Consider the following 22,512-nt stretch of genomic DNA (forward strand, 5'->3'; position numbering starts at 1 on the left):
ATAAAGCACCTGATTAAGAAAATCAAATATAAGCTGGAAAAATAGACTCTGCTCCTTCCAGCTTGGTGTTAAAAATGGAAATTAGCTGGGAAAAGTATAGCAAGAGGGCAAAAGTATTAACCTTCAGATTAGAAAATGTTATATCACCAGGAGAATAGGCTGAACTACATAAATCCGTGTACACTAAGAAGAAATTAGATGTTTAATAGAGAATGTAATTGAAGCTTTAAAAAAAAAATTAGTTAATTTGACTAATGACAATTCAGATTATTTGTTCCACTTCCATGGCAGGACAGTAGACAATGTAGAAAAGTCAGAAAAAAAGATGAGTTTTTTTGATGGGCTTTTTCAAGTGGATCTAGATTTTTCAGAAACATTTAATTACTGAGTGTCATGTTGAGTGCTGACTGTAGTGTGAAAAACAAGTATATATAAGGAATTTCAGAAAATTTAGTGATATTGGCTATTAAAAGAAAAGTCTACACAGGCTATCGCTGCATGTTGTGTTAACTTGAATTATGATATCGTAGTGAACTGGATACTGGTAAGTTGTTGTGGTTCGGCCCTAGCCATCAGCTGAGTACCACCTAGTTGCTTGCTCACTCTTCCCCTCCTCCCAATGAGATAGGGAGTAAAATCAGGAAAAAAGGTAAAACTCATGGATTGAGATGAGAACAGTTTCATAATTAAAATGAAATTAAATATAGCAATTAAAACTGCAACAATAAAACATAATAATAGTAATGACAAGGAATATAATGAAATAAATAAAACCCAATGGAAAAAAACCACCAAAACCAAAGCAAAACAAGTGATGTCAAATGCAGTTGCTCATAGCCTCCTGACTGATGCACAAGCAGCGATCTGCCCCTCCTGGACAACTCCCCCAATTTATATACTGGGCCTGCCACTCTACGCTGTGGAATAGCCCTTTGTCTAGTTTGAGTCAGTTGTCCCAGCCATGCTCCCTCAGAGCTTCTTGTGCACCTGTTTGCCTGCAGAGTCTGGTAAACTGGAAAATCCTTGATTTAGGATAAGAACTACTTAGCAACAACTAACCCATCAGTGTGTTATTAATGTTATTCTCACACTAAATCTAAAACACAGCACTGTATCAGCTGCTAAGGAGAAAATTTACTTTATCCCAGCTGAAACCAGGACAGAAGTGAATCTTAGTTGCACCAGCAGGGTAATTGGTTTCTGAAAAAGAAACATCTCAAAAAGAAATGTCGGTAATGGAGCCAGATGCTGGCTGTACTGCCTGGAGGCTAAAGTTTTGCAGCAGCAGATCAAGCTTCTGCTCCCACAGTAAAGCATTTCAAACCCAAGGGGTCAAAAGGTTGCTTTGCAGGAGACAGTTCCTATGGCTACCCATGCTGTATTCGGCATGTCCCGTACACCCAGGATATATGGCTTGCTTTGTAGAATCCTGTGCTTGCTGAAACAGAACATGCATGTGAAGCACGTTAGTAGACTTTGCACTGTAATGGTCCCAGTTGAATTTGAACCAACATCCTGGAAGAGACTGGCTTTCTGTTCCATTTCATCAATGGACTAAGTTAATTCCCTTTCAGTTTAGATGATGCCTTTCCACCGGCTCTTGGGCCTTCCTCTTGATTTGAGGCTACCTCCATAATGAACTATTTCAGACACATTTTTGCCTGTCTGTTTATGGACTTTCTCTATTTCTTTCTACCTCATTATGGAAAAAAGCAAGCCGTAACTTACTAAAGTGTAAAATGAATGTGTACATTCATTTGTACCATCACAGAGGAAGCTGGATTTAATTAACTTGGTATGTTCTATGTCTGTTTCTTTTTTTGTTTTGTTTTTTTTTTCCCAGTATTTGACTGCAATTTTGAATCTCCTTGTGAGCTGGAATATTCCGTTTCGTCAAAAGATCAGGAATCTTCCAAGAATGCCTGGGTCAGGCTGAGTGCAGAGGAGATCTCACAGCTGAACATCCCGGATGGGCCGGAGAGAGATCACTCTGAGAATACACCTAAAGGTAAGATGAATACAATGATACAATGCCTTTAATCTAGTGGTTAGCTTTAAACATAAAACCACCCTCACTCCCTCTTGTGAAAAAATCCCAAACCCCACCCAAACAAACTTGTCCTTCTAAGTTATTTGAGAGTTATAATCCTTTTACTGCAGCAGATAGTGAATACAGTGTGACAAAGGGAGACACTCTGACCATGAAAGATCTGGTTTTGTCTAAAGCTAATCTGCATCATATATATGGGAAGCAAAATGTCAAATATAGTATTGTGTAAAATCTGCGTCAGGCTGACCCAGGCCAGAATGGTTTTTGGATGAAGGCAGCATTATGATGCCTATGTTTAAGATCATTCAATGTTTGGAAGAGATGAATAAAATAGCTTGGTTTTACCACGGCTGCTGTAGGTCCTGTTCACTGCTTGCTTCTTTGCCAGACCATTTTAGACAATATCCTTGTGTCCAAGGCTTAGGTTTTCTGTTTGGTAAGAAGACAAGAGCTGAGTTTTGCTCTTAATACAAGAAAAGTTTCCTGTCTCTAAAGGTAGAGTTGAGGAGCCTGAAGAGAGGAGAGTATAACAGACTTTTGTCCTTTCTTGAAGAAAACTTGGGGTTTTGGAATTATTTTTCCTGCTCACAATCAGATCTGTGTACAGCAGCATATTTCATTAGGATTATAAGTTAAAAAGAAAAGAAGAATTTTAGATATATGTGTGCTGGGAAAGCAGGAAGATTCTTAACATACTTCCTGCTGTTAGTGACATGGGATTGAAACTTCTCCCTGTAAGGCCTGGCTGGCTTTGAGAATGGAGCTAAAAAATTGAAACAGCGGAGTTAAGGCTACAGGCTTTATCCAGGCAAACAAGCAAGAGTAGAGAAGCACAGCAAAGATTATCAGGTATATGGAATAGTTTCCATATTAAAAAGAAAACTAAACAGACAAAGATGGTTTATTCTGTTTGTGATGGTAGAACTTAGAGGTCTATAAAAACACACTACTGAAGAGTAATGGGAAGTAGACGTGAAGTTAGTGTGCTAGGTACAGAACAAGAAAGAGGAGATATTTTTCATGTAGTACCCAAATAAACTGTGGTAATAATATGCATGAATTAATGTGTTAGACGCCAGAAACTTGCTTAAGTTGAAAGAAAGAAAGAAAGATCAGATGAATTCTTGAAAAATACATTACTCACTGGTTATTTAATTCAGTAGTCTTTTTACAGTGCCTGACTCAAGAAGCCTCTTGTACAGAAAACTGTAGGTGAAAGAATTCTTTTCGTAGTAGATACCATCAGAGATACCATTTGACTTTGTAGTCCTGCAGTCTGACTGCTTGTAACAGTTTTTAAGTTCAGGCAAATGCTGAGGAAAAGTTTCAGTGTCATATTTTTGTTCATGTTCTTTAATTCTGTGTTCTCATGCATATCAATAGTATAGTTCTTTTCCCTAGATAGCCATTAAAAATTAACTTTTAAGGCCCATTGCTTAAGCACTAATTCATCAGCAAACCGAGTCTTTTTGGTGGGATCAGTGTTGTGTGTAAAGCAGATGGACCACATTTGTGATGCATGCAAATATCTTCTAATTTTCACATCAAAGAACATACATGAGCATGCTAAAATACTATGCCACAAAAATGCGGTTAAGTAAAAGTTTGAGGTAAACTGGAACATCTGTTCTTGTTCTCTTTCTTAAATTCTAGAGCAAGCTGGCTGCTGCTGAAATTTAGAAATTAAAACCTGACTGTTTTGAATTGAGAAGAGTAGCTGTCAGTTTCCTGGAGTGGAGAAAAAAATGGGGAAACCACACAAAGATATAAATATATTGTTTCAGTTTAAGGATCTGGCCAGGTTGCAGTGCTGCTGCATATTGTTGATGTGTGTTTCTTTTGCATTCTTTCTGACCTTTTTGTATTCTTGTCTCAACACGGACAGGGAACTTATGGAGAGAGTCCAGTGCAAGGCCACCAAGATGATCAGGGGAATGGAGCATCTTTCTTACGAGGAAAGGCTGTGGGAACTGGGGCTGTTTAGTCTAGAAAAGAGGAGACTGAGGGGGAATCTCATTGATACTTACAAGTATTTGAAAGGTGTACATCAAGAGGATGAGGCAACACTTTTTCCTGTAGTGTCTAGTGGTAGGACAAGGGGTAACGGACAAAAGCTGGAACATAGAAAGTTCCACTTAAAAAATTTCTTTCCTATGAGGATGAGGGAGCCCTGGCACAGGCAGCCCAGGGAGGATGTGGAGTCTCCTCCTCTGGAGATTTTCAAAATCTGCCTGGACACATTCCTGTGTGACCTGATCAAGGTGAACCTGGTTAAGCAGGGAGATAGGACTAGATGATCCTTAGAAGTCCCTTTCAACCCCTACCATTCTGTGATTATGTCAAGTTACACCTTTGTCTGTATTTGGTGTTGTATGTCTGTCAAAACAGAAGAAGGGGAAACCATTGACTGGCCCCGTAGCCCAAAAACAAGGGTAGTATTGGTTGATTATTTCCAATTGCCAATTGTGATAAAATTCCATTTCTAAGCCGAAAGTTTAGGTATTTTTTTCCTTTATCTTCAGTATAAGCAATTTAGGTTGAAGCTTGTCTCCTGCTGTTTTCTCCTGTTCCAAGGGACAAGTACTCAGTGTCACATTGAATGGGTTTAGATTTGTGGGGTGCCAGGGTCGATTGTTTTATTTGCTTGTTTGGTTTTTGTGTTTGGGGTTTTTTTTGTGCCTTTATTTTTGTGATTTGGAAGGGGTTTTTTTGATTATTTGATGTGTTGGTAATTTTCTCTTAAACTCTTTGGTAGAGCTGTGGGTCTGCAACTCATAGATGACTGTAACTTGTGTGTATAAAGACTCATTTGAAAATCAACACTTGGAGCTAGCATCTCTTTATTTTAAATCACTTTAATTACAGCTGCTTGGCACAGATAGTTGTGTGGTCTGTTTCAATCTGAAATAATTAAGCACAGTAATTCCAACCCCCACTGTTTCCTGCAAATTGTACTTCCAATTATCTCAATCTCATTTTATCTCCTTTGCAGACAGTAATGCCCAGAGATAAACAGATAGCATAACTAGATTTTGGAATGGTTTAGCTCATCCTTGTCACTTGGCTATCAAGTTCTGTCAAGACATTGATAGAGACAAATGCCTTGGGTATGGTTCATTATGCTTCATAAAAGTTTCTGTAAAAGGTTCAGTAGGAAATCATTGGTAGATCTCCCAAAGAGAGGCATTGGAAGAACTGTATTTTGCCCCTGTCCTCACAGTGTGATGCAGCTCAGTCTTGAGGAATCAGAACATATCAGCATGAATCAAGCTACCTAGTGGAGGAACTAGTTTCAGGTGTCTCAGTGTTTAGTTACAGTCACATCTGAGCATTCCCACTCAGCGTATTCAGCACGTGTCACACAAATCATTGATCTTCTGAATAGGAATAGATGGTGAGGTGGGAAAGTCTAATATTAAATTATTCAGGGTAAAAGATTGGAGGTCTGGTTTGCAAGGAAAAAAAAGGATGATTAACCAAATAGTAGTGTCAAGTGAAATTTAGTGTAGATTGTTTAAATTAAGGTGATGGGAGATACAGTCAGAGTTTGGCATGTATAAGAACAGATTCTCAGCTGATTGTAATCACTTAGGCTGATTTTTTGGGCAAGAACAGAGCTGTGAAAACGTCAACTCAGTATCAGTCACAAAGTAAATGTGGTGTTGGAATTTACTGGGAAGGGAGTAGAAAATAGGAACAATATGCTGTAGTATAAATGTGTGGTATCTAGAATACACTGTTCTGTTCTAGTTCCCATCAAAAATCACTTAGTACAGCTGGGAAAGTTGTTAAAAGAATGGAAACAAGGATGATCTAAAGTATCTTATGGCCATCTCTTAGGAACACTTAAACTAAAACTACTCTGCCAGCAAGAAACATCTAAAGGAATAGATGTCAGAGTTTTATAAAAATCACAGAATTTTCTGTTTTATAAAAGATGTCTGAAGGTTTATAAACTCCCAAAACTTTATTAAGCACTGAAAGGATTCATACAGAAGGAATATTCATTATTTTTTCTATACAGAGAATTGGACAGCATCAGATGAAATTAGTGGATGTTACGTTCAAAACAAGGAGCTTCTTCAGTGTATAACAATAAAGCTGTGGAGCATTTTCCCACAGCATATTATTGGTGCTAAAATATTCCATGAATGTGCAAATTGACAGGATATGTACAGAGAAGAAAACTAGTTACAAAGTTCTCAAGACTACATTTCTGGCTCAGAAAGTCCTTGGACAATAAATCCCTGAAGGCCAGGGTGGGAGAAGTACAACTGTTTGCTCTCCCTGTTCATATATTCTTTCCTATGTACCTACACCAGCCTGTTTTCTGAGCCAGATGTCTGAAGTTAATGGGTCTTTGGTCAGTGCTGGTAGAATTGGTGTGGTGGTGTGTCCCTCCGTCACCTCCCAGCTCAGTTTTTTCTTTCCTTTGAAAAAGGAGAGAAAGGCACTAAGAATTTCAGACAATTTTCTTGTTCTGTTAAAACCTTGTGAATGGAGTCAAACCATGCAAAAATGGTGATATTTGGTAGGTAGAACTTGCAGGATTGAGTCTCTGTGGAGATCTACAGAAAGGAGGTTATCAAGGTACTTTGTGGGATGTTTTGGGAATTTTTTTGCTAAAATGTTTCACTCTCCTCCATTCCCTGCCATCTTGTGAGTGGACCAGTGGGTGACAGAATCACTAGTTTACTTGCAGGCTAGGCCCTGGACACAGTACATGAAGACTTGCTGGAGTTGCTAATATTTCCAAATCAAACTTATGTAACCTTTTGCAGCATCAGAGATTTAAGGCTAAATTTCCACTGATGTGCTAAAGATTGACAGGAAAGCCTGCACTATTGGGATATGAATCAGGCCTGTATGTGTTGTAATTGAGTAGGCAATCCATTGTGGATTACTAGACTTCTTTTAATTCATGAATAAGCAAAAAGATGCTATAAAAAATTCAAGCATTCTGCATCACTGACTGCATTTATTTATTTTGACAAGTGTGATTAATTCTTAATTATTTATGATTCTTCTTCATGTATTATACCAGCAAATGTACTGCAGTCTATCGTAATGAAATATGAGGGAATTGGAGATCTTGCAACTGTGGCAGTATTTCCTAAGGAGGCAGGTTAGACAACCTGGCTTGTGGTCAGAATGACAGAGTTTGCAGACCAAGAAGTTACATTTTGCAGCTGTGTGGATTATGTGTCTGTCGTGCTCAATTGAGAGAGTCATTTGCCTCTCGGATAAACTTGAGAAGGGTCAAACTAGCCATAAATTCTGTGCCTCTCAACTTGATTCAAACCCAGGTTTTTCTGTACTGTGGCAGCCTCTGGGATACAGCTTTGAGTAGCAGGGGGTTGAACATACATCAGAAAGTGTGCTTTTCCAGAAATCATCTCTCCTGCCACCACATCACGATGCTTGTATTTTCCTTCCTCCAGAGGCACTGGCTCAACTTCCTGTCAGCAACATTGTGTTTACCCGTGGACTTGTAGAGGGTAATAATTGTGGTCCCTGATCTGGGAGAACCGTTGTGGCTACTTTACAAGTAAAACTTTGCAAGTAAAACTTTACAAGGAAGAAGAAGAGAGAAATCTCTAATACAAAGTTATTCTTGTGTATTAGAGGGGGAAGGGCCAGCAGCAGATGGACCCAAAACAAATACACACAAACTGGATTCAGGTCTGTGCTTGATCAAATGTCAGTGATCTGTTTGCAACTGAAAATGCAATTCTAAACTGGAAGGATTAGAGGCTTGACCACTCCTAACTATGGATGCAAGCAGGTTGCCTGCTGTGCTTTTAAATCTTGTGATTCTAGGTAAAGTAAGTGAATTTCTGCTTTTGGTATCTGAAGATTTCAGGAGCATGAAAATATCCAGCTTCTTGATAAAAACTTCAGATGAAGAGATATGCTGGAGAGATATGGCCACCATTTCAAATAAGAATCAGAAAAGTAATAAGCCACCCTGCAAATTTGAACACCAATTGAGCCAACTCCTTAATGGAAAATGTAGATTAAACTTTCATGAAGGGTGGCAGGGGAAGTGGGAGATGAATGAGGACAGTGTCCTAACCCATCACTGATTAGTTGAAAATCTCTCGCGTAAGTCCTGAAACAGAAAGTATCTGCACACTGTGTTAATGAGGTTTTGATTTTTGTAATTATTGCCAAAGAAATGGAGCAAGGCTGAGGCACGGAGCATATTAGCAGATGAGGGATAATGAACTGCAAGATTATAAAATGGCTGTTGACTTTAATTTATGATGCTTCAGACAAAGAAGAATAAGGCAGATAATAAAAGACAATAAATATTTTGTTTCAGGTTATTACTTTATTAACAAAACAGTAGAGTAGGCTTGCAAAGTGGGCTTGCAAGAGGTAAGTAGTTGAGAAGTTATTTTTCATATAGGATTCAGAAAAAAAAACTTGTTAACATTTAGAATTCTACTAAAAGTTGGGAGGGGGAAAAAATCTGTCGGAAAAAAAGGTTGCTATTTACCAGGGGGAAACAATAAAGGGTAAAGAGTAGTTGAAAACATGCTAGACAGACAAAAGTCTTCCCTTTACATTAATCCTCAACATTGGTTTGAGGATATGCCTTGATCTTATAGAATTGATCTATCCCATGTGCCTTTTAAACACCGTATCAGAGTTTTTGTCTTTTCTTTAGTAAATCGTTACACTGAGTTTGAGGTTTTGACAGCGTGGATCTGAAAAAAGTGCCAGAGTTGCCTTCTCAGGAGAATTTCTCTTTTGGAAAAAAAATGGTTTTGTACCTATCATGAATTTTGACAAAAAGCCTTCAGACATGAATGTTTATTGCACCCCTCTTTTTAATGCTGGAGAAGAGCCTTAATCAGGCTAGCCTGCAAAGTTTCAATATAGATGGTTAAATAGTCCTTAAAAAGATACTGCTATTGTATGAGGCCATCTTAGTTTTATTATTTATAAGTATTCAGATAAACAACAGGTATCCTGTGAAGATTTGAAAACTTTCACACTTTTGTTTAGTCAAGTGGGATTCAGTCACAGTAGAATTAGTAGTTGTGTGTGAGTTGAAGGGTCAGCTACAAATGAGAAGTGAAGTGGTAGAAGCCTTAATTGAGATCTGGAAGCAACACATAGACTCAAAAGTACACATCGATCTTATGAGAGATTTATGGATTCATAGGGATAACTATTAAGTTCTTTTTTAAAACCCTCTCTGTTTACATAAGAAATTTTTTTTACAGTGAATAGTTCTGGCTTTTCTAGTTGAGATTTAAATTTTGATGCTCAACTTGGCAATGTATACACATCAAGCGTTACAACACAGCCCCATAGGAATTTATGCAACGTTAGTACACTAAATGCAAACTAAATTTGCTTCCAGAATCCATTAGGCTGTGAAGGAAAAAAAATGCAGCCTTTTTATGATGGTCAGATTCCAGCTCGTGCTCTGTAAGTTCAAGAAATAGACCAGGTGTTCTTCATGTTTTGCAGCTTGCTCTTCTCATTAGTACTACACTTGTGCTTTGTTATTGTAAAATTATTTCCCCTTAAAGAGCCTACTCTAAAGAGGCAAATTATTGTCTTGCTGTAGGACAGTGTGTTTGTTTATAGAGTAGGTATGTATTTATACAGGCTATGGATAAGCACGTGGGTTTGTTGATTTTAGAAATCTTGTTTGCTCATTCCTTAATTCACTGAAGACTTGCACGCAACTCCATGTGAAGCATTCTGTTGCCCAAGCTCAAAAAGAAAAATTAATTTCAGTGTGCATCAGGTGTTAGTATGCTCTAATGGTTTGCTGCATACCTCTGACTAATGTACTTCAACAAGTATATCCAGAAAAGGCATAGACAATGAACAATAAATGGTCTAAATGGTTGTAAAATGGTCTCTTTCCCACTCTGAGATGCTTTCTCCTTGGCAAGTTCAGAAGCATATTAAAAGGACAGCTGGAGTGAAGCATATCCTGCTCTTGGCTGTGTTTGACCTTTTTATAGGAAAAGACTATTGGATTAACACACATTTGTAAGTTTTTTGTTGTTTGTTCTTTTTTCTTTTTTCCTCTGTGATATAGGAGCAGTGTTCTCCATCTACAAATGCTTGTGTACATTCATGCATATGTGATGTTTGGAGGACTTTTATTTGATCTCTTTGAGTATAGAAAACTCATTTGTGCAAAGAATATTAAAAAAATTGTTGATAGTTTTAGTTTCTTTCTAGCCTGCCTGATACACCTATTTTCTCTATTATTTTTTCCCATGCCAGTGACAGCTTACACATGCATCTCTGAACATAAAGATACAATTTACAATAAAGGAGTATCATCAAGACACTGTAAGCCTCGCAGCCACTTGGCTGCATATTGCCACTCCTTACCAACTGTAGTCTAATTACAGCCATTGCCAGTTACTCTCCTCCTTTCACACTTTACCTATGAGGCTCTGAGAATGCTCTACTAAATAAGGCACTTTGTGTGGTTTTAAAGAGTTGGTAAAAGTGTTTCTCTATCAAAGAGAATCTAAAGCACAGTATGGTTAAATGAGTAGCCCAAGAGGAGTAGTGTTATTAGCTATGCCAAACTCGTGTCTCTTGCACCTTAACTAGTACTAATGGTTTGATGCCTGTTGCTCTACAATATTTTTGTCATGAAGTTGGCTAGGTCCACTTAGAATAAATAGACATTATCATGTGGGATTTTCTACAGAATTGTTTTGTGAGGTTATGTTAAAAGTATCAGTAAATTTAAAATAATTTGAATTTTTCACTGTTCTTCACATCAATGATGTATCTGTCTGTTGTGTTGTAGTAGCTATCTTACACATCTATGCTTAAACTCCAGACCTTTCTAAAAATACATTAGTCACAGGACTCTGAAAGCTAAGAGGTTTTACCATTATGACTCTTTCCAAGACCAAATCCCAACTAATTAAATAGAAGTAAAAAATTGTGAATTTGGAACTGTGATAGCAAAAATGCCATTCAGTAAAGATCATAGGTCAGACTAAGCTAAACCCAAGTACTGTTATACTGTTTTGCCTAATCTAGACAGGTAAACTTGGGTAAAGAAAGAGAAGATAGAATTTTTTATTTTTTAATTTATTTCTTTTAAAATGTCTGGTTTTGGTTTTCTGAAATTTGCATTGTTTAGATGGAAATCCATGAAGGATATGCTTGTACTAATGCTTGCATAATATCTCATTTTTGGAAAAACGCAATTGCATGTACTACTTCAGGGGTGTTGCAGGCACTATTCCCCTGCACATGCCTTCAGAGGCTAAATCTCACAGAAATTGCTAATGTTGGACCTGACGAAAGTAGTCTCATTTACCTTTACCTTGAAGGGTGGGGGGAACCTATGAGCTTAGCTATATAAACCTCAAGTTTTCTCTTATAGCAGCTTAAATGGAACATGCTTATTTTATCCTACTTGAAGTAACCAAAGAAGGTTGCACTGTTAAAGATAAGATACAGAGTGAGCATTTTATTTTGTATCTTTATAAAAAAACATTTTCTTAATACTATACAATGCTTGTTTAGGTGGCCCCTAGCAACTTGCCTGGATTCTAATGAATAATTATCCATTCGATCATGAGTTAGAAGCTATCCCTGAAGTTTAATCTACTTTCTTTCTTTGCTTATTTTGAGAATACAGTGGTTAAAAGATAGTATAATGTACAAACACAAGTATGGCTATACTGGGAGAGCAGGAGAGGAAAAAAACTTATGATCAGACTTCCCAGAGTATTCCCTCACTCTCCAGAAATGCTTGTGTCAGAGACTGTGCAGAGGGGAGCAACACAATATAGCCCTCTGTGTTATGTTTTAAGTCTTCTGGGATGCATACTACAATACCTTGTTGATTTGGGATCTCCTGTCCTATACCTCATTCCTATGTTAAGCAACACTGCTTTTCTGTGCAGTGAATTACATTGTGCATCCCTGTCTTTGTAAAGAAATTGCTTTTTCTAAGTCCTTTGAAGTCTGAATCACACAGTCTTTCTTGTCTATCAAAGGCAAGCAATCTAGAAATGCTTGACTTTTGTCTTTTACCTTCTCTAATTAAACAGAATTTAAAAGAAAATAAATATGAATTACTGTCTTTTGTTAAAATGAAAAGAGACTATTTTTTAAAATTGTTTTGACTTGATATTAATTGTTCATATCACTTGCCAGCCCAGATGAAAGTCAGCTTTATTCGCTCAATGCTCCAGTGTCAAAAGAGATGAGAGAAGCAAGCACCATTTAATTCTAAATGGCATTTCCTTAAATATTCAAGAAATGAAATTGCAGACTTTTAGCCATTCTGCATTTTTTCTTCTTCCTATTTTATGGCTGTGAGCAGGTCTTCCCACTCTTCTGTGGGAATCTTTCTAATTACCTTGTATAAATACAAGCAAACAAGATGATGAGTAGACTTCTTCAGATTTGAAGGAGTGTTCAAACATCAGAACCAGAAGGTTTGTTCCTTGCCATTGCCTGTGTTAGAAGAATAAACCTGATGTAGGACAGAATTAAAATAACTCACTTTGTATGTTGCTTTTAGTGTGGGTCATCTTGCTGCTCTCGTGCTTCCAATGGGGAAGTGGAAAGGTCGGGCAATGACGGGAAGCATTTTGTTGCATGCTACAGATAGTCACCTCTCGCAGTCATTTGGGGCCTTGCAAAGCACATAAACAGCATAATAAAGGTTAGATCACAACTCTTTTTCACCTGTCACAGTAATTTTGTTTATCAGAGAAAAGCTCAAGCTGCAGAACTCTGGTATTGATTTTGAGCAGATGAAGGTTCAAGGATGTTCTATTTTCAAGGCGTTTATTCGGGGTGTTGAAGAAATAAAAATGTCATGTTAAAACAACATCATGATGCAGGTTTAATTCCACTCTCAGTATTTCTTCTGACGATGTGAAAAGAGAGGAAGCAGAGGATGGTTTATGTTTAACTGCCCTAAGAATTTACAGCTTTTCAGGCTGCCAGCTTTGGACAGGGCCTGAGTTGTTCCTGCATGTCTACAAAGTCACTTTGTTACAGGTGGCAGTTTACTGTGACATACAGAGCTTGGAATTTTACATACTAAACTTTCTTAGATCAGGGGAAAATAAAAGATCATTCTGGTTGCCTCACTGCATAATTATACAGTAGTTCAAAACCCTTTTAATTCTGTAGTTGTTGATTTATCTATCCACCTGGCTAAGGGTAATATATTTAGTGGTATCATGTCATTGTCAAATCAAGATTCCTGATGAAACAACAGTTTAGATAATTTATGAATCTTTTGTTTTATCATTAATTAAGGGTTAAAAGTAAAAGTCCCAGAATAAGACTATAAAATATTATATATGGTAATTCAGAAGCTGTGGTTTCCATCTAAAGTAATGACCTTTCCAATGACTAACCAATCCAAAGGAGTGTTTGTTAAGCAAGAGCAGATTCTAAAAACAACCACTTAATAAGGATGCCAAGCTATTTGCAATTAGTGGCAACAGCTGAGTGAATGGCAACCATTAACATTTTTAATAGCCAGTTTCTTTAAGGACATTTAAGTATGAATACTAGTGTCACATAGGTAGCTGATTGCTTTATACATCCATGGAGAAAGGTGAGTAGAGGTGTAGTTTTTATCTTTGTTGAAGGAATTGATCACCTAACTAGAGAATGGAAAATCTGGGTTCCAGTTACCTGTAAATTTCTTGGAAAAAAAAGTGATAACTGTAATGGTTTTGAAGAAAACGATGACTAAAATGTACCCTAGTCCTTTTCAAGGTTGACATTTGAGTTGCTGCAGGCAGTTCTCTCTGTGGTCATTGTGCAGAATGAATGGTTAATGGTAGGTGTTTGCTACCCAAGGGACTCAATCAATTGTTGTCATATGTAAAGCTGAGTTGAATATGGACTTTTTGAATATTCAGGGTGCTTGGGTTCATCAGTATTGTTCCTGATTGCCTTAAAATCAAGGGAAATTCAGTAACTATAAGTTAAAATGTTGGGTATTTAGTAGTGGAATTAGAGCTTCTGTTAACACTAAACCTCCTGTTGTACAGCAGGTATTTGCCAGGACTTGGTGACAGAACTAAGAGGTGTTTCTCTACAGATGAAACTTTGGGGATCAGCATTCAGGTTTTCCTTGTAGTGATGAGTAATCCCATTGCAAAGTTTTATGAGAGCTAATATGCTTTCAATAGTATTTGTAGTGTGCCTTTAACCACTCTCTACTATGTTGTTTTTGGTTTTTTTTAAATCTATGTGAAACGATACCTTTCAAAGAGCTTTGTGGGTGAGCAGGTGAAATGTACTGCATTAGAGCTACAAATTAGTTGCTATGTGCGTTATTTACTGTTACATCCTTTGACTCTTGGAGAGTGTGGAGCACGAAAGACTGACCCTGAGTGTGAAGCTGTTAGTGGGTGTTGAAGCAAGAATGACCTGAATAACTTTCAAAAATTAACTAACTTGTTGGTTACTTGGTTAGTTACTTGGTGTGCTACTTTTATCAGCAAGCCAAACACACTTAAAAAATGAAAGTAAGTTACATATGAATTGTGTATTGCTAAAACAACTATTAATAGCACAGAGTGCAGAAACTTCAGAGAACTACAGATTACTCTCACTCCTGCAATGTAATCAAAGCCTTGTTCTTTTTTTTTCTTTCAATGTGTTCTGAAAAGCGTTTTCCTATTCCCTCCTCCTCCTCTGACCTTTTACAGGTATTATCCTTCTTGTTCTTCTTTGAAAGCATCTTGAACTTGCTGGATGAAGGGATACAGATCACTGAAAATGGCATTTTGCTTGCCCGGGTGTATTTACCATGGAACTGTTTGTGAAAATACTGAAGTAGCTCCTAGTTTCTTATTATCTGGCTAAAAGAACACGTTAAGCTGAAGTCTGGGGTGTTCCTTAAAGCCTGACACTGTCATGAGGTGGTACAGATTTTTTTTTTTTAAACATGGATGCAATGTTTTTCTTGCCTTAGAGATTCCAGCTGGAGTGACAGGGCATGGAAGTAATGTACTGTTTTTTCCCACCTCTGTATACTTGAGGGAAATTAGTGCTTGTTATATATGGGAAGTGAAGGATATGCATGGCAGTGGAAAACAGCAGAGGCCAGAGTGAGGTTTATCTCTGCACAAGATGTTTCTGAGAGTGATCCAGTTAATTACCTTTGATGCCTTACAGAGTTGGCATTGGACCAACAGCAGCTTGACAATCTATACTGCAAGCTTGTGAAACAAGTTCGGGAGGAAGAAACTTTCTATTTTGTGAACTTTTTTGCAATTTGGAAAATTATATTAAATTAGGGATGGAACTCACCATTTATTTGTCTTCAGAATTAAAACCTAAACCACTGGAATATAGCTTGAGGAGGGGAGAAATAGGGCAACAGCAAAGGAGGTGTATCATGTAGAAAGAGCAGCATATCTGAAAAACTGTGCTATAGGGCTCAGTCCTGCTAAGGGCTAGTATCTGCTGTGTGACAGTAAAATGCACAAAGAACTTCTGTTTGTTTCTTAGGACTAATCAAATGCTTACAGCATGTGCTTAAGGACTTTATTAAATTGAAATACAAAGCTTGCCTCTTTGCAGTACTGAATTCACAGAACATGTTATCTGTTTGATAGCATATTGTCACCACAGAACATAGTTCTAGATGCAGAATGACTTAGTCACTGGCCCCTATACAATGGTGTTTGTGCCTCTTCTCAGGTGGAGATAACCACTATAAGGATTTCTCACCTGCACCACTTTTTGTCTATAAAGTGCTTAGCACTAAGAACAGGAGATAATTTATCACCTTTTTCATATAAGCAGATGTCTCTTTAATTGATGGGAATCATTTACAATCACTTGAAAAAAAAAAATTGCTTTTGAGGAATTTTCCCCCACTTGGCAGCAACTTAATGAGAGGTTGTGACTTAGTAATCGATTTTAATTATTATGTAGTTAATAGTGCTAAAAATATCAACTTCAATTTTGATATTGGATGTTTGATTTGTGAAGCCACTTGTAAATAATTGATCTTTTTTTCCCCCAAAGGCTTTTCTGTTAATGCCACTTGTAAATAATTGATCTTTTTTCCCCCCAAAGGCTTTTCTGTTAATGCTTTTTAAAGTAAAGAAAAAAAAAATCAGGCAAACACTTCAGTAACTAAACACAAGTAATGTGTCATAGTAGCCACGGATACCATATAGCTGTATTTCTATAAAGTAATAGCTGTGCATTTTAGCAGTTAAACCAGGAAAATGGAAAATAGTATTTCTAGATGTTTTTCCGATTCCATCACTGATTCAGCAGGAATATGATCACATAAAGCAGCCATTTTGTTCCTCAGTTTGCCAATGAGCAAACTCTTTAAAATAGTCAGCAGACTCTGTCAAATGCTATAATGCTAATAGGAATCAGTTCTGGTAAGGCTATTTTACAGAGAGAGCGGGAAACTACATCATCCTGTTATTTTAGGAATATATGTGCTCACTTTACTGATGACAAGATGGCTTTTTTTTGCACCAGTAACTGTCAATCTGAAAGATCAGTTTCTTCTGGATTTTTTTCCTTGTTGTCAACACTAGAGGGTCTCTGACTAGACCTTTGTGTGGCTCTTCTATTGTTGACTCATAACTGAGAATTTTACTTCTAATATTTGAAGTGGAGGGGCACCCTTTTTCATTTCCAGAAGTTGTCAACTTTGTGGCATCAGAAATTTAAATGACATGTTAGAACAAGCCTGCTTGCTTGCATGTATATTAAATGAGGTGAAAAAGAACAAATCCTGTTTGCATCATCATTGTTCAGAGAAGGACCATGTTCTATATGTTTGCAAAGTACTTTGAGTTCCTTCAGAGGGAAGGTGCTATAAGTTAATATTACTGTTCTGTGTGTAACAATAGTGGGTCGTTGGCAGTAATGGGACAGTGAAAATGGATTATCGTTAATGTCAGCAAATACAGGTTTAACAACATTATGCCCATATCTTTGTGAAACTAAATGAGATTTCTCCTAACACAGCTACTTATTTATATTCGCTATGCATTGCACAGACTACCTCACTATTCTTAAAGCAACTACCAATCACCACGAGGAGTCAAGCAGACGCTGCATTCTCCATAATTACAAGCAATTTTCCAATTGAATTATCCTGTGATTTAATTCCTTAGCTTGCATCTGGAGAGCATCAGCAATGTGCAGCTGTTTTGGCTTTGAGAATTAATTGTTGCTAAAGACATTAAGAGTGGTCTTGCTGCAGCGATTTCAGAAAAGAGTTAAATCCCAGCTTACTTCTGGACTAAACTTTTCCTTATTTGCTGTTGTGTTGACTCAACACCATGACACAGTCCATGGTTTTAGTAGCATTTGTCTCGGGTAGTTGTGAATCTTAATTCAAAGAAAATATGTTTAGTCACTGAATTGAAATCATGTTACAATGAATCATGAAGTTTAATGGAAGCATGTCAGAGTTGGTAAAAGCTGGAGGGCTGGAGATTAATGATAGGTGATGTTAGTTTTTACTGTTGGTACGACTGCATAACTATGGTTTGCCAAAGAAAGAGATAGTAACTTTGCAAACTATAAAGTACCCAGGGAAATAGGTATGACTTTTCACGTCACACAGTTCTTCAGGCAAGCCAAGTACTCTGAATATAGGAAGAGTGTCTTAGTCATTTGTCCTTGAGGGAAGGAGTGGACACTTACTTAGACTGGGAGTAGCATGTAATTAAAAAAAGAGATAGAAGGAATATTGAGGGCTTTGTGAGGCTGAGATGATGACTAGGGCTTTCCAGAATCTGTTAGATTCCGGTGAGAACAGATTTTTTATTTTTTTTTTTTAATCTAAAGTCCAAAATTCTCCTTTTTTTTTTTTTTTTCCCATGAAGTGTGAAGGCTGTACCTATGGCTGTGTTTTCAGAACTCCTGTTGGTTAATGGGGACATTCTTGAACTGTACTTAATTAAATAACCATACGAACATGTGGAACTTGTAAAGCTTGCATTAAGTTTCTGTCTTTGATTTGTGTGACCTTTAGATTGATTGTTTAATGTCTAGGCCTCTGTTGTAAACAAAATACCTTTCCTGAAATACTGTTGATATAAAGTACTTAACTGTTTTGTTCCGTTACTTCAGATAGCAAAATTTTCTAGATTTTTAGCAAGAAAATGATACTGTTAAAGTAATATAGTTTATAAGGTATCTATCCCTGATAAGTAGAGGTTATTTATGCAAAGCTCTGGAACATAATTATATGGCTAAATATACAAATTTGGCTGGTTTGTTTTAAGATTGTGCATGTCCTGTTCTTGTGAAATGTGTGAAGTGTATGGCTAACTTCTTTGGAAGCTTGTCTGTTTTCATCCAAGCATTTGGACAAGTTTAGGACATTCTTCATACTAAATCAAATTAGCTTCTGGGTAACATCCTAAACTACCTTAAGGTAAGGTAGCATAGCCCTGTTCAAATTCAGTGCTGCTTCTGTTTAGCATTCATTTTCTTCATAAGTAGCTACATTACTTTAAGGAAATTATTTACTTAATACATGCAGGATATTTGATCTATAATTTCATATATAATCATCTAATTATATTAGTGATGAATGAATTTATGTGATTCCAGAAGAGAAAATAAGTTCTATTTGTGTGTTGCTTATACTTTCAATACATTTTAAAGACTGGTTTGTAGAAAGTGTTACTATTTCAGAGTGTATACATAGATTATCACAATTTTGCATCTGACACTTTCTCAAAAGCAATTTGTTTGTGCTCGATGATAAATATTCCATACACTTACTTTAGGATTGTTTTGGGTTTTTGGTTTGGTCTTTTTTTGGGGCGAGGGGTTTTTTATTTTTTTTGAGACTGCAGCAAAAGGATTTCTTTTATGCTGAATCAAATCTACAAAGAAATGGAGAGTCCAGGGGATTTTTTTGGTAGCCTTACAATAAAGGAAGGGAATTGGCAAGCTCCACACTATAAGCTTTGTGCTTTTCAAACACTTTACAATTATAAGTACAATTTGTTTCTGATTATATCTGAATAATATAAACATGATTGAGTTTCCTTAATGATTATGTCTGGCTCATGATTTCTACTTCCAGTGAGAATTGTAGTGTGCAGGTTTAATGTAACCAGGGCACTAAGGCAACAAGCAATTGAATTAACTGCTTCTTGAAAAAGTTTCCTTTGTTCTCACCTAGAAAACATCCTTCTGTAGGGCCTATCCGATAAAAGATTTCGCTCTGTTAAAGGAAGGTTTAATTTGTGAACAAGGACAAGTAGCAAATGCCCTGCATTAACAACTTTCTTCTCTTTCTTCTCTCCTGTTCCCATACAAATGAAACACTGTGGTTGTATTTGAAAGCATGTGTGGGCAATTGCAGATTCTTCACAAGCTGAAAAAACTCCTGAAGGAGGAGCAGTGAGAAAGGTGTAGGATTATTGGACCAATTGATACAAGAATTTGAGTCACTGCCTGTAGACAGTGTAGAGAACACAAAAACAATGGGGTAAATGTGGCTGTGTTGGATTGAGAGTCATTGCTAATATAACAGTGCAATAGAGTAAGGAGGAATGTGATGCCTCTAGGACTGGAGTCCTCGAGGCAAAAACTGTATCAGAAAACGAAAAAAAAATGATACATAGAGCACAGTAAGAAATTCTGTTCTAAGCAGGAGTTTTATTGGCTGAACTGGAAGTGGTAAGAGAGACTTGGGAGTTTCTGCTAATTGCCACAGCAGTCATGCAAGACTGAAGATTTTCTGGAAGAGAGAATAATATGCTACTGCCATTACATAAAGCAGTAAGGTGCCTCATGAAGAATACTATATCAGTATATCAATCTAGTCAGCTAAGTTTGAGAAAGGAAATATAAAACATGAATAGGTGTAGAAAAGGGCTTCTAGAATAATGCTTAAGGAGCAGAGATCTTGCCACGTCAGATAAGATTACAAAATGGCTCTTTTTAGTCTACTGACATGAAGAGTGGATGTTGGTGCTTAAATATATTTGAAGAAAGAAAGGCAAGTGTTGAATTACAGAAGAGAGCTAACTGAAGGAGCAGGAAGTGTTGACCAAGGAACATGGGAACTAATACAGGCTACAAATTCATTTATCATGGAATTAGGAAAAAGGATTACAAAGTATCAGAGACGTGAAGGGCTCCAGTGAAGGGAGGTGATAATCTAGCCAGTTTTAACATAGCACTTCATACTGTCCATCAACAGCTGGAAGAGCAGCCTTTCCTAATATTACTGTTATGTGTACTTCTTGGTCTGAAGTCCCTACTGTGATAACTTCTGGATTGCCCATAACACAATTAGTAGAGCAGGGTTGCTCTTCCCAGCAGTGTATTGCACCCATCTATTTACACAGAACTGCAGTGTGCTGAAAATATCTGTAGCTCAGACCAGGCAGGTCCTGTAATAAGTTCCCAGCCTGCAACTGCACCCTGTTCCACATGATTGGTAGTGTTGTAAATTTTGGCAGCGATACAAGTAAAATGGCTCCGACTTGACATTGGTGCCAGGATGCTCAGTTTCCTCTGCTTTTCAGTAATCCTGCTTTTATGTTTTTATTTTCATGTGGATTTGGATGTCCTGAAATACAATCAGTTTGCTGAATTTGCTTTTACATCAGAGAATGAAAGTGTTTTCACTGCCTCACAGGAGAACAGCATGGCGGTCCACAACCAGTACTGTTTGCTTAGTTAAACTGTGAAGAAGTAAAAGTGGGCCCTTGGCAGCTGCATTGGTTCCTTCAAGTTCTCCACCAGTCTAGCACTGCACCATTTCTGTTTGGTAACTGAGCAGTTAAGGACGTTGTATTCTAATTACTTGGCCAATTATATGCAGTGCAAAATTCCCTGCTAGTAATGCTGTGATAGCCTGAACTGTAGACAGTCTTGTGATTAAACTGTCCCTCAATGATGAAGTCGATAATTAACGAGAAGACATTTTGCTGAGTAGTGAACAAAGTCAAAGAAAGAACAGAATTGAGTTTTCAGTGCTGTAGTATGGTTTTAATGGTGCTCTTCTCAGGGATGAGAATTGTCTCCAACCTCCCTTTTAAATTAAAAATGCATACCAGTGCAAAAAATGTGGACCTGATCCCTTTACACAGAATATAATTTTGATGATCAAAGGGATGGAGAACCTACCTTATGAAGAAAGACTGAAGGAGTTAGGTCTTTTCTCCCTGGAGAAGAGAAGGCTCAGGGGGGACCTCATTACAATACTTAAAGAGCAGCTATAAAGGGGATGGGAGCTTTCTCTTATCAAGGAGAAGAGAAGGGGCAACAGGTACAAGTTTCACTGAGAGAGGTTTCATCTGAACATAAGGAAGAATTTTTTTACAGTAAGAACATTCATTGGAAGAACTTCCCCATCGCTGGAGGCTTGCAAGATACAATCAGGCAGAGTGCTCAGTAGTCTCACCTAGGCTCCCTTTCCCAGGAAAGGTTAGATTAGGTGATATTTTGAGATCTCTTCCAACCTGGGTTCATCAAATTTTAACTTGATAAAACATCTCAACAACATGGGGTTTTTTTCTGTGATAACCTCATCCTAATAAAAATGTGGACAGCCCATGCCGCCCCTCTTGAGGAGTATTCATAGCTGAACGTCATTGTCTGTTGTGCCAATATGTGGGATTATGTGCTTTCAGCTCTGAAAATTTGAGTGTCACTGCTCAGTGAATAACTAACCATGAAATTTTTGTTCATCTGTCCTACAGTCCCAAAGTAGGAAGTAGATTTTTACTTCTCACAGTGTTGTGTTGTATGGATGTGCAATAAACTGGACAGGAGGCCACACAGTTCATCCATGTCAGTCTGCCATGGGTTAGGAGTCGGGCAGACAGAAAAAAATATGCTACATTGCAGGATTTTACTTGAACTGATTTTTATGAATGGCTGCTTGAGTTATTATCTTTGGAACTTATTAGTTTTTATTGAGGGCTATCTACTTAGAAAATTTAATTGTTGTGGAGACATCAGCTGACAATACTCGAGAGAGTGTATTTTTCTGCCTTAGAAAATTCAAAATATTAGCAGAAGTAATTATCCTGAATGAGAAAATGTTACAAGTTAAACACAGTGAATATAATTAAATTATGATAACTGGTTTAAATTAACTAAACCTAGATTTTTTTTTTATTCTTGTTAAAAGTTGTAGCAAGACAACTTAAAAATATACATGAACTTGTATAAACATTCTTTGGCCTGTAAAAAAATTGCTTTGTATATGGAACAAGCTATTTTCCTTCAAAGAAAAATAAGGAAAATATCCATTCCAGTCTAAAAATGAAACTGGCAAAGATTTTTGAAGACAAGAACAAGTTAAATCAAGGGTTCTATGTTTCAACTAACGTAGTTCCTAAAAACAGCAATCATAATTTGGTAAATTAGTGCCTGAAAATGGGTTGACAAACATAGAAAGTATAATGCAGTAATTACATGAGGTCTGCAGTTACCAAGTTATTATAGCATTGAGA

General features: G+C 37.2%; 1 protein-coding gene across 1 annotated transcript in view; it reads left to right on the forward strand.

The window, feature by feature from the left end:
- ALK (ALK receptor tyrosine kinase) overlaps positions 1–22,512 on the forward strand; it is a 321,490-nt gene that overhangs the window by 97,158 nt on the left and 201,820 nt on the right. The window contains exon 3 of the mRNA XM_061989641.1: positions 1,844–2,008. Within this exon, the coding sequence (XP_061845625.1) occupies positions 1,844–2,008 (165 nt within the window). The remainder of the gene's footprint in view (positions 1–1,843; positions 2,009–22,512) is intronic.

The sequence above is a fragment of the Colius striatus genome, chromosome 2, assembly GCF_028858725.1.
Source record: "Colius striatus isolate bColStr4 chromosome 2, bColStr4.1.hap1, whole genome shotgun sequence".
In the NCBI taxonomy this organism is placed as follows: domain Eukaryota; kingdom Metazoa; phylum Chordata; class Aves; order Coliiformes; family Coliidae; genus Colius; species Colius striatus.